Here is a 16,591-nt window from a genome sequence, read left to right on the forward strand (position 1 = left end):
TTTTTAATAAAATGGTATTTTAGGATTTAATATAATATTAGTGTTTATTTTATAAATTATATTTGTGGTTTTATTTATTAAAAGTTTGAAAATAAATATGTTGGAGCGTATTGGTTAGCATTGGATGTATTGGGTATTGGGTGTGAATTGAGAAAAATGTATTGAAAAGAAGTTTTGCTGATTTGGCACTGTATTGGTTAGTATTGATATGGACCATTACGGGTGCTCTAAGTAATAAGTTAAAACTTGTGATATTGTATCTTCTATGTTTTTTTTTTCCACCGACAGGTATCTGAACTAAACTCTCTACACGTTCCTACTTTTACCTCTTCTGGCTGGAGGTCCTTATGGAAGCAGCCTCTCAACCGTTGGATAGAGGTAAAACTGTCTACAGCTTACCTCCCCATACCTCACCCAGGGATTGGGTTTTGTTGTTGTTCGATATATTAAAAACCGGTGATTTAAATCGGTTTAGTTGATAAAAAAGGAAGACAAATCAAACGGAGAACCAGGTTTGACTAGTCAAACCCATATGCATTTTTGCTATAATTAACCAAAGCCTTGTATTACAACACGTATTTTAAAACAAAATCATGACCATACACTTCACTTTATCACTTCAGAAAACAAAACCAAATCTGTAGTCAAACATAAAAGAGGACTGTTTTTTTTATTCTTTTCTTTTTCAACTACACTTTTGGCTTCCAGATTCTTAGATAGACACACTAAACGTTTGAATTATAATTATTATCCGTAGAGCATATCTTTAACATAACAAACTCTAATACTCATCCAATCCAGATACTCCAGACTTTCTAAGGCGACAAACTTTTTTGCGATGACTCCTCCCTTGTTTATGTTGTTCCCATTCATATGCCCCTCTAAGTACCTTATTCCCGCATGCCTAAAAGTAAAACAAGTCATTTATAGCAGCACGTTAAAGAGATCTTTAAACTCAACATTCATATTACGAGTAAAGGCGACACTAACTATTTGGGGGAAAAAATCTATAATTATTTTTTAAAAAAATGTGTTTCAGATTGTCCGCATATCTGACCAGTACCAGAATTCCTATTTTAACCAAAACGCACTTTCATCCGCTACGCAGTTACCCTTCCACGGTCCCACCAATTTTGCCTCGAAGGGGTGGGGGACAATAACCAGCTCACGAAGCATGTTAACATACAATCATGTAAACTAACCTTGCATATGTGTTGTGTCCATAAATCCCTTTCCATTAATTTTAATCCTTTGGTACCAGTTGTTGCATTAAAATCAGGTACCGAACTTGTATCCTTGTCAAAATAAGATTTGATTATTTGGATTGATGGTTCGACCACTTTTGCAGTCCATGACTCCTCAGATAAACCTGAAAAGATAAACCGAAAATGATGTAGGTGAAAAGATGTTCTTAGCTACCTCCTACTAATGAAAACTGGAACATTTAGATATTTGTCCATCAATCATTATAAAGTCATATAGATTGACATTTTCACATTCAATTTAACAATATGCAACCAAAAAGACTCAACTGCTAAGCTTTTTAATAAAAGATAGGGCCAAAAGACATACACGAGAGACATTCTGTTGCATCGACATAATGTATCTTCCACCCGAACAATGTCTGCAGCCGAATCAGCCTTCTTTTCTGCACAAATACCGGATTATAAGTTCTAAATCATCGAAAATTAACATAGGAGGGGGACAAAATATGTAGAAAGAATAAGAAATATAATAATCATCAATAATGATGATTCATCATTAACAACGGTGTCAATCTCGACCCTATTTTAGTAATCATAGAGTCAAATGAAAAGAATAGTCTGAAACGGAAGAGGGTGAAATGGGTTGAAAGTAGTTCGAAGTCTATCCTTAATCTATACACACTCCGGCATTCTTTAACTCAAAGAATTATATTAGAACTGTAATTATGATAATTTTGCAATAATAACCCAAGCTGGCATATTTTGTTCCACTGGTACTAGATTGGCCCGTTCCCATTACCCAATCCAACCCACCCATCTTGTCACCTCTATTTACAAGAACGGCTGCTTAACAATTATATTACCTGACGACGAACAAGCCTTCTGGTATTCAGTTTAACTTTGTCAATGGCATCTTGAAGAAGCTGCTTCAGCAGGTTCTCACCAGAGGTACTCAAAATTGCATTCACATTTTCTTTAAGCCTCTCAACATATGTATCTGCTGACACTTGGTCAGATGAACAGTTACTGATACTAGCTTCCATACTACTATTACCTTCAGAAAGGTAAGCTTTTAAAAAATCCTCGAACTCCCTAACACCAATGGCTTGGCGCAAACCTCGAGAGTAATCTGCATTAGGGTTGAAAATATCATGAACTTCTCGAAGCAATCCTGATTCGACCATCTGATCTACTCTCTGCTCTACATATTTGTCTATAACAGGGAGAGAAGCATCCACACATATGAAACAGCAGTTGTATCTTAAACTATCAGCGTTGCCCCAGTTCTGCTCTGCCACATGGATGATTATAACTCAGTAAAGACTAGCAAATTCAACTATAGTACTATAAATTGTGTTAACTTGGCTTATTTTTAATCTCTAAATTGCAAAACGGGTAGCATGATATTGGCTAAAAAAAGAAAAACGGGTTGAGATATTCCATTGCACCAAAATGCAACATACATTCACCCTTGTACCAATTAATGTTTCATAATTACGTACACCTGGATCAAAACGTACAATTCTTGATGGTGCAATTAACCCAAAAAACTACAATTATAGGCACAAAAAAAAAATGGTTTCTGCCTTTCAGGTCAACCTAACCAATACAAAAACGAACCTGTTTTTACCCATTATTTAACCCGCACAGCCAACTCAAATCCCCACCTCTATAACTCAAAGAAGTAGATAAGATCAAAGTTACATGAAAAATGGGGGAAATGTCTAGCTCTGTAAAGGAAAGCAGTTCAGATTATTCCAGCTGCATATTGCAAGAATAGGCAATACTTACCTCCATAGTCGTCTCCTGAAGATATTTGCTAGGAAGAACACCACAGGAAGCATATAAATTAAGGTATTGACATATCTGCGGAAGTTTATTAAAGATTAATATGTATACCGGATCAGCAAAACTCAAAACGTGGTGGTGAATATCACTCATACAGGTCATGAGCAAAAAAATAGTTAACCAATTGTAAATGACTTACCTTTCTGTGATCATTCGGGTGAATTCTATTAGCTGCAACTGGATCAAGCTCCTTGAGACTATCATAGCTATAACTAAAATTTTCTGTGTCCACCGTAACATGAATATGCGGCTGTTTAGCTCCTGTTCATGAAAAAAAAGGTTGCTGATGAATATAAAATCATACTGTTAAAAGTAAGCATAAAAAGTTTCAGACAAAAAAATGCTGATTACCATTATTTTCATCTAAACAGCTTTCATCTGTATCTCCAAGTGAATCATTTAGAAGAAACCGACTCACAAGGGCCTGAAAACAGAAAACGAAACAAAGATTACACTAGAAATTAGATGAAAATGGAAATCTAACAAATATATAAATTGAACTCACAAATATTATAAATAGCATTTGCCTGGATATAGTAATTTGTGCCTCCAACAATGACTGGCAAGTGATTTCTGGATGTTATATCATCAATAAGCTGAAAAACATTTACCAATGATACTATTAGACTAATGAAGAATGCTGTATATGAGAACTTTGATATCTCCGCTTCATTAATATATATAAAAGCAGTTACATACCCTACATCCAAATCCAAATATTAAATATAGATTAAATCCAGAACTAACTGGCTACTAATTGATGATATGTAATATTACAATTTACAAGTACTAGTTTCTACTTTCTAATGATCACAAAGATGTAAAGGCTGAAACATTCATCTTTTATGTCTTTCTGTGATCCATTTCATGTCAACTCTAATTAGTTAAGCACCCTTTTTGCCATTATGTTTTGAAAGTGATTATGTGATATATCAGCATCTAATCATCAACTGTATCCAATATGTTAACAGGCTGCACGCTATAGTTTTTGGACTTCCTTTTGTTTGTGGTTATCATAATCAGGTAATCACTTTTTTGAGTGATACAAATTCTGACTTTTAAAGAATTAACATGCAAAATGACCCTTAAATAGTTTAATCAGAATAAGTTGTGTTGCAGCTACAAGTAAACAGATTAGCCAAAACCAATTACTCGACTCCTAAATTTAAAATAGTCCTAAAACTTGTACTATTGTATAAAGCATCTATGTTGTTGGGCCCTCACACTTCTTTCTAGCACAATGGTCTTAAAATTTAAGAGAAGAGATGTCAGCTAATGGACTGTTGTTTCATCTAATATCCACCTTCAATTTCATATCCTTCTAACCAAACCCAACCCATGGTCCCATGCAAATCACACACAGCACTTAAAGAAAACAAATTTTAAACTTTTATGCCACCACATTGCGCGGGCTACTAAAATCACAGTATCAAACAAAAACATATTTCATATGTGCATATACAAAGTATGTAAGAACTCACCGCAATCGCGTTATCCCTAAAATCCTTTGCAGTAAACTCTACTATAGGACTTATTGTACCCAACAAATGATGCGGCACTCCTACATACACACAAAATCGCAAATACACGACGATTCATTAATACATAAAGAATAAACGTTATAAATATACATATAGAGTTGAAACAAATAACAAGGGTAAAAATGCATCACATTCACACATATAGTCAACAAAGCAACTAGATTTACATACATACATCTTAGATCGTGAGAAAAAAAAAAAACGACGGCGACGCACATCTTTAATAATGCATATAGGTCTAGCAAATCATAAACGCGCAATTCTACTTCTTGCATGTGAAAATCATGCATCTATCATGTCATCCCAATTTTATGCATTTCTAAGACCATACATACGTTTTTCGTGAGACATCTGATATGAGTGATTCCAGTGAATTCACAGGCCAAATGTGTGAATCTAAGAAGTTCATACCATTCTTGTTCTTATCATACACCCTACCTATACATATACATACACATGTATATATATATATACACATAACAAATAATAACATAAAAATAGAACCTTTTTGATCACGAATGGCAACTTTATTAGTAAGAACATCCAATCCTTGGTAAACCTAACCAAAAAAAAAAGAGTCAAATATGGTCAAACTATATGATACCAGAGGTTTATAGATTATTATATATATGTAAGTATATAAAATTGTTGGGGGTTTTGTGTATAGAAAAAACCTGCATTGAGTCGGCGTTGATGATTTCAATAGGAAAATGTGAAGATAGGTCAATTGCTAAACGGGATTTACCCGACCCGGTTGCTCCCATAATCACCACAACTTTTGGTTTATTGTTTGCAATTATCGGGTTTTGGGTCGAAGCTCCGTTTGGATTTGTGGGACTATCGGTTTCTGCCATGTCCGACAATTCGCTCCGATTCGAGGCTGCCGGTGTGGGTTTAATCAGGGAGTGAGTGTGTTTGGGAATTGGGGTTGCCTTTCTTTTATTATTATTTTTTTAAAAAGAGTTAATGACATAAATCGTCCCTCTGGTTTACCAAAATAGTCACCTTTCGTCCTTAAAAATCCAAAACCTCATGAACAGTCCTTTATAGGAGGATAAGGTTCACGTTTGGTCCTTTGACTATTTGACCGTCTCCTTCTCTCCGTTAAACCCCCCATGTGCCTCCCACGTGAGGGGTATTCTAGTCATTTCCACTCTAAAGGATGAAAGGTGACTATTTAGGTAAACCATAGGGACGATTTATGTCATTAACTATTTACAAAAACCTGATATTTTTTTAATTTTTTTGTTTCACTTACTTAAAGCGTAGATATTCTAAAATGAAATACATATATACACATACATAAACACAATAATACATATATCTTTATTTCAAGATCAATCTATCCAATTTCATTCACCTATTCAAAAGAAATGGGGCTGCCATTAATCAAAGGCAGAGAACACAAGAAAAAAAGAATGAATGAAGATAAGGATACCACCACTTTCCTGCAAACCACCGCTTTTTAGGCCATCAGACCGTCAAATCTTTCAGGACATCTACTATATATATCTAAATGGTGACGATGGAGTTGGGGATGTCGGCGTTATGGTGATCAGATTTTATAGATTTAGGTATAGATCTAGATATAAACATTGATTGGAGGTGGGGTGAGGTGAGGTGGTTGGATTAGATATATATGGATCTGGATATAAACGGTGACAACAAATTTTATAGATATAGATACAGGTCGACAGCGTGGTGCCCGAAGGATATGCAAACACAACAATATGTGCGTCTCCGTTTGCGGCTTTCAGATGTGGTGTGGAGGGTCGAGTGGGGGTGACGTTAGTGCTGATGATGAAGGGGCATGACGGAGTTGGTGATGAGTAGGGCTGACGGCAGCGGTGAATTGTGAGGTGTTGACGGTTTTTAGTGGTGTGGTGATTAGCGGTAGTGTGGGTCTTATATGGCAGGTGGTTTCCCGATGGGGTAATGGAGGTGTGGGGTAGGTGTTGTTGATGTTGATGTCTAGCGTGTGGTTGTCCGGTGAGGTAGCCGGAAACTCCAAAAATAGTTTCAGAAAAAGGTACAAACTGTAACTTAGCGAGAGAGAGAATGATAGAGAGAGGCTAGGGGGCAACAAAATGAGATATATGAAAAATATAGAGATATATGTATAGATTTATACTTAGAAAGAGATAGGGGATGATTTTATTATTATTATTATTATTATTTAAAGAAATAATTACACCTTTTGGTTTTTTGTAAAGAGTTAATGACGTAAATCGTCCATGTGGTTTACCAAAATAGTCACATTTCGTCCTTTAGAGTAAAAATGACTAGAATACCCCTCACGTGGGAAGCACGTGGGGGTTTAACGGAGAGAAGGTGACGGTCAAATGGTCAAAGGACCAAATGTGAACCTAATCCTCCTATAAAGAACTGTCTTTGAGGTTTTGAATTTTTAAAGACTAAAGGTGACTATTTTGGTAAACCACAAGGAATATTTATGTCATTAACGATAAAACTATAGGAATTATACCGAAAAACTTCTTAAAAATTCATTAACACAAATCTAATTATATAGAGTTAGAGACCCGAACATGAATAAAAATTGTAGTATTTCACAAAGATAAGTTTATTTAAAATAACCTAAATGTCAAAATATAAATACAAATATATGATAATAGATATATAATACTAATCTATTATAAGTTTCACAAATTATAATCAAAATTGTAAACAATGGGTTGCGATTTTACAAAAAACAAACTAGTGATTTTGCGAACATGCAAGTCATTGTTTTTGAGTTTATCTTAAACACAAACCATGGTTTTTTTTATATACATTTATATAGTAATATAGATGTAGATATATGCTCTCTCTCTCTCTCTCTATATATATATATATACTATATTAATAATTATCTTATACATATTTTTGGGGCATTTTGGGTAGTTTGCCCAAATTAAAACTAGCACGATATACAAATATTTAAAGCACAAGCGTCTTAAGACGCTCTCTGATGTATGGTTTCTATTATAAATAAGTCTCTCGTGAAGTTTTCATTCTTAGGGTTTCATTTCAAATTGTCTCATTTCTCTTCATATCTTCACAACACAACACAAACGCTTCTCTCCTCAATCATCATTCTATCATATTTCATGGCGGCTCCCATTATCTAGTCTTGGATTCTCTCGCCTATCATAACCAAAGGTTTGAATCTATTAATATGGAACCGTGATTTTACGAATGAACTTTTTGAAATATTTATATTTTTCCTGATTTTCGGTTAAAAGATCTGAGGGACGATATAGTTCGCCCTTTCTCTCGTATCTCATCTTCCATCACCAAAGGCTAACAGATTTGAAAAAAGATATTTTGTTTGAATTTTTTGAGGTAATCATATTGTTCAATGTACTTTAGTTTCTTAGATGTATGTTTGTTTTGTGGTTTTTTCATGTTCGAATAATACAATATATAAATGTATGTGTTAATAAATCGTACAGCTTTCTACTCTTTTTTTATAAAAAAAATTTAGAGTTTTTTACTTTCCTTAATCTGGTTTGTTTGATGACGTAATTTTTTTGTTTCTATATGTAACTATTTTTTTTTTATCGTTTTCTATGTACATGTTTGTGATTTCGTAGTAGCTCATGTTTTTGTAGACACATTTGATATGACTTGGTTTGGGTAAACTTGATTATTTTAAATGGAATGTTTTGAATTATTCAACAAAACAACACTACATTGAAGCGCTTATTAAAGGACGTGTACATTGAAACTAGAGATGATGGTTATGTATATACAAGTATATTTTGTTTGTCGTCTACTATGTAAATGTTTATGATTTTGTAGTAGCTCATGACTTTGTAGACACATGTGATATTTTTTTTTTTTTTGAAAAGCAACTTTTATTAATTCAACTAAAACAAACACACACGTAGTGTGTTGGCAACCATAATTACAAGGCCTTATTACTTACATAATATTAAACGTATTCCAATCTTCTAAGCTAACTGTACATTTCTTCATTCTATTCCTTAACCAAAAGTAACTAGTAGCCTTGATCTATTGAAACACCTTTTCGACTCTTATTGTCTCGTCATTGAACCTTCTACGGTTTCTTGCTCGCCATAAGCACCAGCACGTCACATAGAGAATGCCTTTAAAGATCTTCTTATGTTTTTTCCCAAGACCCAAGTGCTCCTCCAAACCAAAAATGTCTTTGATGGAGAAAAAGAAGAGGGGTCTCAACTTGATGGAGAAAAATGTCTTATGTTTTTTCCCAAGACCCAAGTGCTCCTCCAAACCAAAAATGTCTTTGATGGAGAAAAAGAAGAGGGGTCTCACCTTGCACCAAATGCTTATCATGTACCAGATGGAGGTAGCTAAATCGCATGAGCATAAGATATGTTCAAGAGTTTCTTCCACAGCTTCGCAGAGTAAGCATCCCACACTGCTAAACTCTACATTCCTATTCTTGAGTGCTACCATAGTTGGGAACATGAATATGTTGCAATCTTTCGTTGTCCATTTCGGCCATTCAAAAATAAAACGATCACTAAAATCAATCTCACTTCTTATGAATTCTTTAACACTCTGAACCGAAAAGATCATATTCTTTCCTCCCCTCCATATCCATCTATCAGAAGCATCTTTCAGTTCGAACCCATCCAGCAAGTCTATAAGATTTTGTTTTTCTACCAATTCCTCCACCGAAGCCGGATCCTTAAACTATTGAAACTTTACACGAGGACTGCCACTTTCCACACAACATCGGTCTTTGACCCAACATTTTTTGTCCCTCTCGAGTTTGAAAAGTAATGGAAACCTTTCTTTCAATGTTACATTGCACGCCCACACATCAATCCAGAACCTGATCGTCGCGCCATCCCCAACTTCACCTTTGAAACATTGGTTCAGACCCACCCCATGCACTTTGACTTTACTAATTTCATTGACAATTGATTTCCAAGTTCCTGTAACAGCCCCGTTTATAGGAAACGGTTCCCAACATCTCTTGGTGTTATGTATTGCATCAATTACTTTCCTCCATAGAGCCTTGTCTTCATTACGATATCTCCATAGCCATTTAGAGAGCATCGTCGTATTAGAATCTCTTAGCTTACACAATCCGAGACCACCCAATTTGACAGGAGAGGCCATTCTATACCAAGCCACCCAGTGGATTTTCTTTGTCTCCCCCGATCCACCCCAAATGAATATTTTAATAATGCTTTCTAAGTCATTTATCACTTTCCCAGGGACTTTAAACAGAGAAAAGTAATAAATAGGGAGGCTTTCCAACACCGATTTCGCTAGACACATGTGATATGATTTGGTTTGGGTAACCATGATTAGTTTGTTTATTTTTAAGGTCGTAAAGAAAGTAGAAAGTTACATATACAGAATCATTGAATTGTTTGAAAGAGTGGATGGTAAACATTACTTCTGTGCTCAACGGTTAAAGTTAATAACACGGTCATCGTTTATCAAAACTTTTGATAATTTCGGTTTTTGATAGTTGGTTTTTATTATAACCGACACCTGATTTGATTACTTTTTGAGATAACATGGAGCAGATAATAGCGAAGCATTTTGAACTTATTGATGCTAAGCTCACTTTTGTCTCTGAAGTGAAGCATGATAAAACTCCTGGATGCCTTTTAGAGAAACTTAAAATGGTTTAAGTTCCTCTAGGATTGTTTTTAGTACTTTTCTTGGCCTTGTTCTTAAGGTCGATGTTGCTACTAACAATACAATGCTTTTAGATGCAGGTATTCGTTGTAGTAAGTAAAGTTGAGAATGATGTTGTACCAGCAAACTCCAAAAGCTTGGATGTTGAAGTCATCTTCAAGATAACTTAAGGGCAAATTCTCTTGAACTAATTTTTGTAAATGTGACTACAAGAATTGATTCCGTTTTCAAATAAAAACACTCATTAATAAAAATTAGTTCAAAAGAATATGCCTTTAAATTATTTTAATAGTGATTTTAACATGTAGGCTTTTGGGTCTGTTGCTACAACACCATTCTCAACTTTACATACTACAATGAAAATCTCCATCTAAAAGCATTGTTCACTTAGTAGCAACATCCGCTTAAAGAACAGATTAATAAAAATACCAAAAACAATCTCATACATCTAGAAGAACTCAAACTATATTAAGTTTCCTTCATATGCATCCAAGAGGGTTATCATCCTTTACTTTAGAAAGAAAAATGCGTTTGGCACCAATAAGGTCGGAAACCTTCGCTATTGTCTGTGTTCTCTTGTTTGAAACAGTAATCAAATCAGGTGTGAGTTAGAATAAAAAACCACCACTGAAAAACAAAACCATCAAAAGCATTAATAAACAATTGTTGTGTTATTGGCCTTATAGAACCACTGAGCATAGAAGTAAGGTTCCCTATTCAAACCTTCAAACAATTCAATGATTTTGCATATGTAATTTTCCTCATCTGGACATAAAATCAACAAAAATAATCATATTACCCAAATAATGAAACTACAATCGTTTATTTTGCAGTGACCATCGATGATCGTCAAGCAAATCGTGCACAAGTGTATGAAAAGATTATGTGTAAGATGAATAATGAAATCAAAATAGTTTATTCAATATATACGTATTTTAAAAGACGTTGCTAGTAATCTCCATTGCAATTTATACGTCACAAGGATGGAAAAACATATATGGGGGTGGCTCTTTGATTTCATTACATTAAATTTTGATATATTGACGCATAGTGGGTATATTTAAATGGCTTTTTGATTGTATCATATATTAGTCTAGTTTTTTGTAATCATCGACTACTTACATTTAGTATTTTATCTTGATAAATAATTTAAAACCAACTGGGTTGAATTAGTGGTTGGAGCTCATGCCTCTGGAAACAGAGGTCATGGGTTCGATCCTCATGCCCAGCAAGGCTGGAGGTCCTTTTCTACCTATGGTAAAACCTGAAAGCAGCATCTCTACCTTTGGTAGGGGTAAGGTTGTCTACATATCAACCTCCCCCACACACCGTCGAAGACGGTATTGGGACCAAAAACCCGTGGAAGACGGCATTGAAAGTTACTTACTTACTTACTATCTTGATAAATAATTTGTGTCTCATTATTTGTCCTGCACCTAATCAGAAACTCATATTTTGAATAATAGACAAGATTAAAACGCCACTTGTAAATATCAACGAAAACCAAAAAAATCTTACAAAAAAATTTTCACCCATCACAACATGCCGGTACCAAACGAGTATCTAATAATATAATGTTTAACATGCCGGTACCAAACGAGTATCTAATAATATAATGTTTAACATTAGGGAAAAGTGAGTGTGAGTTGTCACATACCAAACTTAAGTGAAAAACCCCTCACATACTATATTTTAAATATTTTTTTTTATAAATATTTTTTGAATGGCCTCGTGAATTTTATTGAATAAAAAATCAAGATAAGCCTTCACCTCCTTAACATTAAGGGGGTGTGTGGTTCATGGAATTCTTAGGAATTCTATGGAATTGGAATCTAAATTCCATGCTTTACCTTGTTTGGTTGGAACATATGATGGAATTGGAATGTAAAAATTTCCTTCAAGTTCCTTAATATACAGAATTCAAAAATCCTTTACTGTATCAATTCCAATGGAATTGAAAATTTTGACAAAAATAACCCTCTTTTACAATTAAACCCAATAGTGTTTATTTCAGCACCTCTTTCCCTTTTTTCTCCATGTCATCTTCTCCGCTGATGTATCTTATTGGGGTAACAACAACCACCGCTGATGCTATAACAGCCACCACCGCTGCTACTTATTCAAGGCTATCGAAGAAACAACCACCATAAATGATGATGAAAAAAACCCCCGAAGGACATGATGAAAATGGAGGATGCCGGTAAAAGATAGATAATGGTGGGTTTTTTTTCTTTTTATGTGGGTGTTGTTCGGTATTAAGATGACCGATTTGGAGTTATGTATGGTGGAAATTAATGCTGTTTGGGTTTTTTTTTGCGTTTGAGAATATGGGGTACACGTGTGGTGTGTGTTATACATCATTACTAATTATTACTATATCAATTTATTATTATTATTATTATTAAAAATGGAAGAAAAAGTTATTAAAATAATATAACAAAGGTTAAACTTGTCATTTGACATGTTTTATATTCGAATTCCTTTAAATTGAATTCTGTCAACCAAATACAAGACAAATATTAAATTTTCATATTCTAATTCCTTTAAATTCCAATTCCTTCAAACACATTACGTGAACCAAACTACCTCTAAAAAGCCTATCAAAGATTTAAAGGTATTCTATTCAGAACAAACCGAAAGAGAAAGGCCCAACTGAAAGCCTATTAAAGAAAGCCCAAAACCTCACCCCCAATTACGCTATCTCCCAAATTCATTTCCTTTGAACAACAGATCCATCCATCCATCCACCCACCCCTCATTTGGTTGTTGAATACCGTTTTCCTCATTTCTGTTTCTTTTACCAAATTACTTTTAGGCTTTATCAACCTTCAGGTACTTCCATTCCATTCAGCTCTATTTTATTACATATTATTATTATTCTTATTATTCAATTGTAATTTAATCTTATTTATAGATTTCTTCTTTTATATATAATAATAATGTGTATAAATCGCCTTTATTCGATTGCAATCCTATTTTTCTGTAAGAATATCTCTTATAAACAGATGTTTTGTTAGCTTATTGTTTCGGATCTGTATCTATTATATATTTTTCAACCTGTATACAATAGATAATGAATTTATATAAATAAGTATGAATTAATTTATATAGATCTGTTGTGGTAATTGTATGTAACTGATTCGGTATGATTTGGTTTGTTAATCGAATTTTTCGTATTGTGGGATGTGTTTCGAGTATGAGTGTAGATTGATGTTCATATGAAATGTTGGATTTTTTAGAATTAGATTTTAATTACTAAGCAAGGTTCCCGGCGGTACCCGGATTGGGATGTTATACAGAAAAGTTACCATTTTTGAAGTTATATGTCTTAAAAGATTAGGAATAGGCTAGAATCTTCAAATTCAAACGTAATTGTTTAGAAACATCAACACAATACTTAAAAGTTCAATTATCTAGAAACATAAACATAATAATTCAAAAGTTTTAAAAATGAAAAGTTTGGCTGACTCACCTGAGTTTTGACTGAGTTGGCCGAGTCGGGGCTGCTTCGACCCGTTTTTATTCAAAATCTTATGCATTTGACGATAGTGTCCCACTTTTTAAATTAGAAGATTCCATTCTGGAAATGGTTACTATGATTATAAAAGTTGAAGTATGGTCTCGAATTTTTGTTAGAGGGACTTTTTTGCAAAACGGAATTAGTGTATAATGATAACTATCACTAATTCACTATTGAAGTATTGAAGATAGTGAAGTATTGAAGATAGTGAAGTATTGAAGGTATATTTCATACCATGGATCACGTGAGAAACAAAGTTTAGTACTATTGATTCAATATAAATGGCTAATGGCTAATTGACTATTGATTTTTGTCTAATATCTATATGTACGTTTGATTCCCTTTTTTCCGTTTACCTTCATCTGGATGGCACATGTAGTTAGTTTTGTCTTCTTTTTCTTGGATGCTTTGTTAAGCCATACATGAACCAAGTAGGCTTATGCCAAGTTATAGTCATTTGATCTCTTTCATTCTTAACCATTCCCAGTTTGCCAATTTTCTTTCATGCCTATGTCGATAATCTCTCAGAATCAGAAAGTTATTGGCTACTCTTAATTTTTTGTAGTTCTTTTTCATATTTTGTATTTTTTTCCTATGTGTCACAAACTTTGGAATCTTTGATATTAAGTTGAATTTGATTTGACTTTATCTTTCTCGTTTAGCAATCTGTACATATTTCTGAACTATAGAGTATGAACTATGATGTGCACCCCTCACTAGGAATGCGTAATGCAGTAGTTGTGGGTCGAGCTGCTCTAAGTGTTTGGGTCATTGTGATAAAGTTAGCTAAGAAAGTTATCTTCTTTGACTTATTATTCAACCAACCCATTTATGTTGTTTCTACCAAACACAAAGATGAGCACAAATCTCTTTCCATATGATTCGAAAAGTTTTAGTCATGGAAGTTTTACTAGAATCATTAGCAAGGACAAGTCAACTTCTGACCCTGCTTGAAATCTTGAATGCCTATTGCAGAAGCAAATATGAGCCACATTCTTGATTAGTAATTTCATGATAGAGTATCATTAGATTTTCTTTTGTGATGTTTATTGATAGAGAGTTATGAAAACCCTGGTTAGAGAACATATATCCTTTTTAGCCCGTACATACCCTCGTTCAACAAATTTGATAAGTTCAAAATTGTGATATAATGCATGGATTTTCCAGTATGGTGGCTGAGGCACCTTTTAGACCAAGAGAGGAGCTCATTGAAAGGCAAAGATTGTTTCAAAGCATCCACAAACACACCCATCTGAAAGGTCCAATGGACAAGATCACCTCGGTTGCCATCCCTGTGGCTCTTGCTGGTTCTTGCCTGTTCCTCATTGTGAGTTATATTAACTTACCGCTGTTGTAGTTGACAGAATGGATGGGTCGACCGGGTGGGGTAACTGTTGAAATGGTTGGTCGGGTGGACCCCTAGCATTTTTTTTTTTCAAAACTTGGTTTTGTTTATGAATAAGAAGGTTATCAAATATTACTGCAAAATGTTATCTTAAAAGCTATATGATTATTTGTATAACGAATTTAGGAGCTTTGTTGCATTGTAAGTACGCATTGGGTCATTTCAACCCATTTATTCACCTGGTAATCTTGTTTTTTTTAATCCATTTAGAGAGGGTATCAACCCAGACAAATATAAATTGTTAAATGTTGCCATGCGAGACAATTGTTCGTATGAGTTTGGCAATCTTTTAACACGTTATTTGCATTTTTGAACAGGGACGGGGAATCTATAACATGTCTCATGGGATTGGAAAGAAAGAATGAGTATGGAGCTCCTAATGAAGGCACATAAACAGTTTACTACTTTTGAAGTTCCCTTTCATATTTAGACTCCCATGTTTTTCATGTTCGGGCTTTTATGAACTTTGAATAATTACTTGGTAACAAACATGTTGCTGGAAATGGTGGTTTGAACATTGGTCATCGGTTATTTGTTTGTACTTTGCAGCGTGTTGAACCTTTATTTTGACGGTACACTTGCTATATAAGGTCTTTTTAGCATGAATGTGAATGGATTGATATGCCATGTATAGCCATTGTTAGGGATTGTTAACCCCAAATTATGTTATGTACATGACTACATCACCTCCAGCTCCTTAATTAATTCTTATACTTGAAAATTATCAAGTTAATATTTTCATCGTGGCACAAGTTATCACCGGCACACGAGTTAGAAAGAAACTGCGTATTCCCAGAATTATTTTGATTCATAGAGACCTGGAGCTACCATATATTTTAAAGAGAAAACAATAGCCTGTCAAAGTAGGCTATGCGATGAAATCAGGTAATTAGAAGACATAAAAACGTAATTGAGGAACTTTATTGATATCACAGCTACTATCAATACATGACAACAACGTTTCTTCATCATGATGATAACCACCAACTATACTACGCTTTTCTAATGGCAACAACATCATCCGATGAAATGGCAACAGATGTTGATGAGCAGAGTTAATGGAAAAACCAGTCATAATAGCCGTGACCTCATGTCAACTATGCAAGTAAATATTTCGACTACATTTAGCTAACATATTTAAATTGTTTTACATACATATACGTAAATTTTGTGCATCAACTCTACCTCAAACGGCCACATATCTGTTATTTATATATGTTGCGTGAGTGTGAGAACAAAAAATATCTTTCACTCGATCGGGGCATGCAAACACATTGATGAACCTAGACATGCAAGACCCTGAAGAACCACTTGGTGTGGTAATATCATGGCACTGGGCACCATGTATCTTGCCACAACGTCACCACAAAATACACACCATCTCATGCAACCATTACGAAAAATAATAGTAATTGAGTTGTATATACGA

The 16,591-nt window shown here is 34.3% G+C and overlaps 2 protein-coding genes across 2 annotated transcripts; one reads left to right on the plus strand and one right to left on the minus strand.

The window, feature by feature from the left end:
- Positions 1 to 651: 651 nt before the first annotated feature.
- LOC122581837 (tRNA dimethylallyltransferase 2) lies at positions 652 to 5,494 on the minus strand. The gene is made up of 11 exons (XM_043754145.1): positions 5,269 to 5,494; positions 5,099 to 5,153; positions 4,535 to 4,614; positions 3,581 to 3,649; positions 3,405 to 3,477; positions 3,193 to 3,314; positions 2,997 to 3,071; positions 2,069 to 2,491; positions 1,573 to 1,648; positions 1,203 to 1,369; positions 652 to 904 (listed from the first exon to the last, which is right to left on the minus strand). The coding sequence occupies exons 1-11, from the start codon at positions 5,446 to 5,448 to the stop codon at positions 782 to 784; spliced, it is 1,443 nt and encodes a 480-aa protein (XP_043610080.1). The 5' UTR covers positions 5,449 to 5,494; the 3' UTR covers positions 652 to 781.
- A 7,436-nt stretch (positions 5,495 to 12,930) lies between these two features.
- Positions 12,931 to 15,768, plus strand: LOC122583797. The gene is made up of 3 exons (XM_043756172.1): positions 12,931 to 13,069; positions 14,925 to 15,084; positions 15,480 to 15,768. Exons 2-3 carry the CDS (start codon positions 14,926 to 14,928, stop codon positions 15,525 to 15,527), a joined length of 207 nt encoding a protein of 68 aa, XP_043612107.1. The 5' UTR covers positions 12,931 to 13,069; position 14,925; the 3' UTR covers positions 15,528 to 15,768.
- The last annotated feature ends 823 nt before the right edge of the window (positions 15,769 to 16,591 follow it).

This window comes from Erigeron canadensis, chromosome 9 (genome assembly GCF_010389155.1).
Source record: "Erigeron canadensis isolate Cc75 chromosome 9, C_canadensis_v1, whole genome shotgun sequence".
Classification (NCBI taxonomy): domain Eukaryota; kingdom Viridiplantae; phylum Streptophyta; class Magnoliopsida; order Asterales; family Asteraceae; genus Erigeron; species Erigeron canadensis.

Excerpts from the sequence above, each read along its gene's own strand:
- LOC122581837 (XM_043754145.1), bottom strand. The coding sequence starts at position 5,448 with ATGGCAGAAACCGATAGTCCCACAAATCCAAACGGAGCTTCGACCCAA. Across the intron at positions 3,315-3,404 it reads CTGTTTAGATGAAAATAATG|GAGCTAAACAGCCGCATATT; the intron begins GTAATCAGCATT and ends TTTCATGAACAG. Across the intron at positions 1,370-1,572 it reads TGCAACAGAATGTCTCTCGT|GTTTATCTGAGGAGTCATGG; the intron begins GTATGTCTTTTG and ends TTATCTTTTCAG.
- LOC122583797 (XM_043756172.1), top strand. The coding sequence starts at position 14,926 with ATGGTGGCTGAGGCACCTTTTAGACCAAGAGAGGAGCTCATTGAAAGG. Across the intron at positions 15,085-15,479 it reads GTTCTTGCCTGTTCCTCATT|GGACGGGGAATCTATAACAT; the intron begins GTGAGTTATATT and ends ATTTTTGAACAG.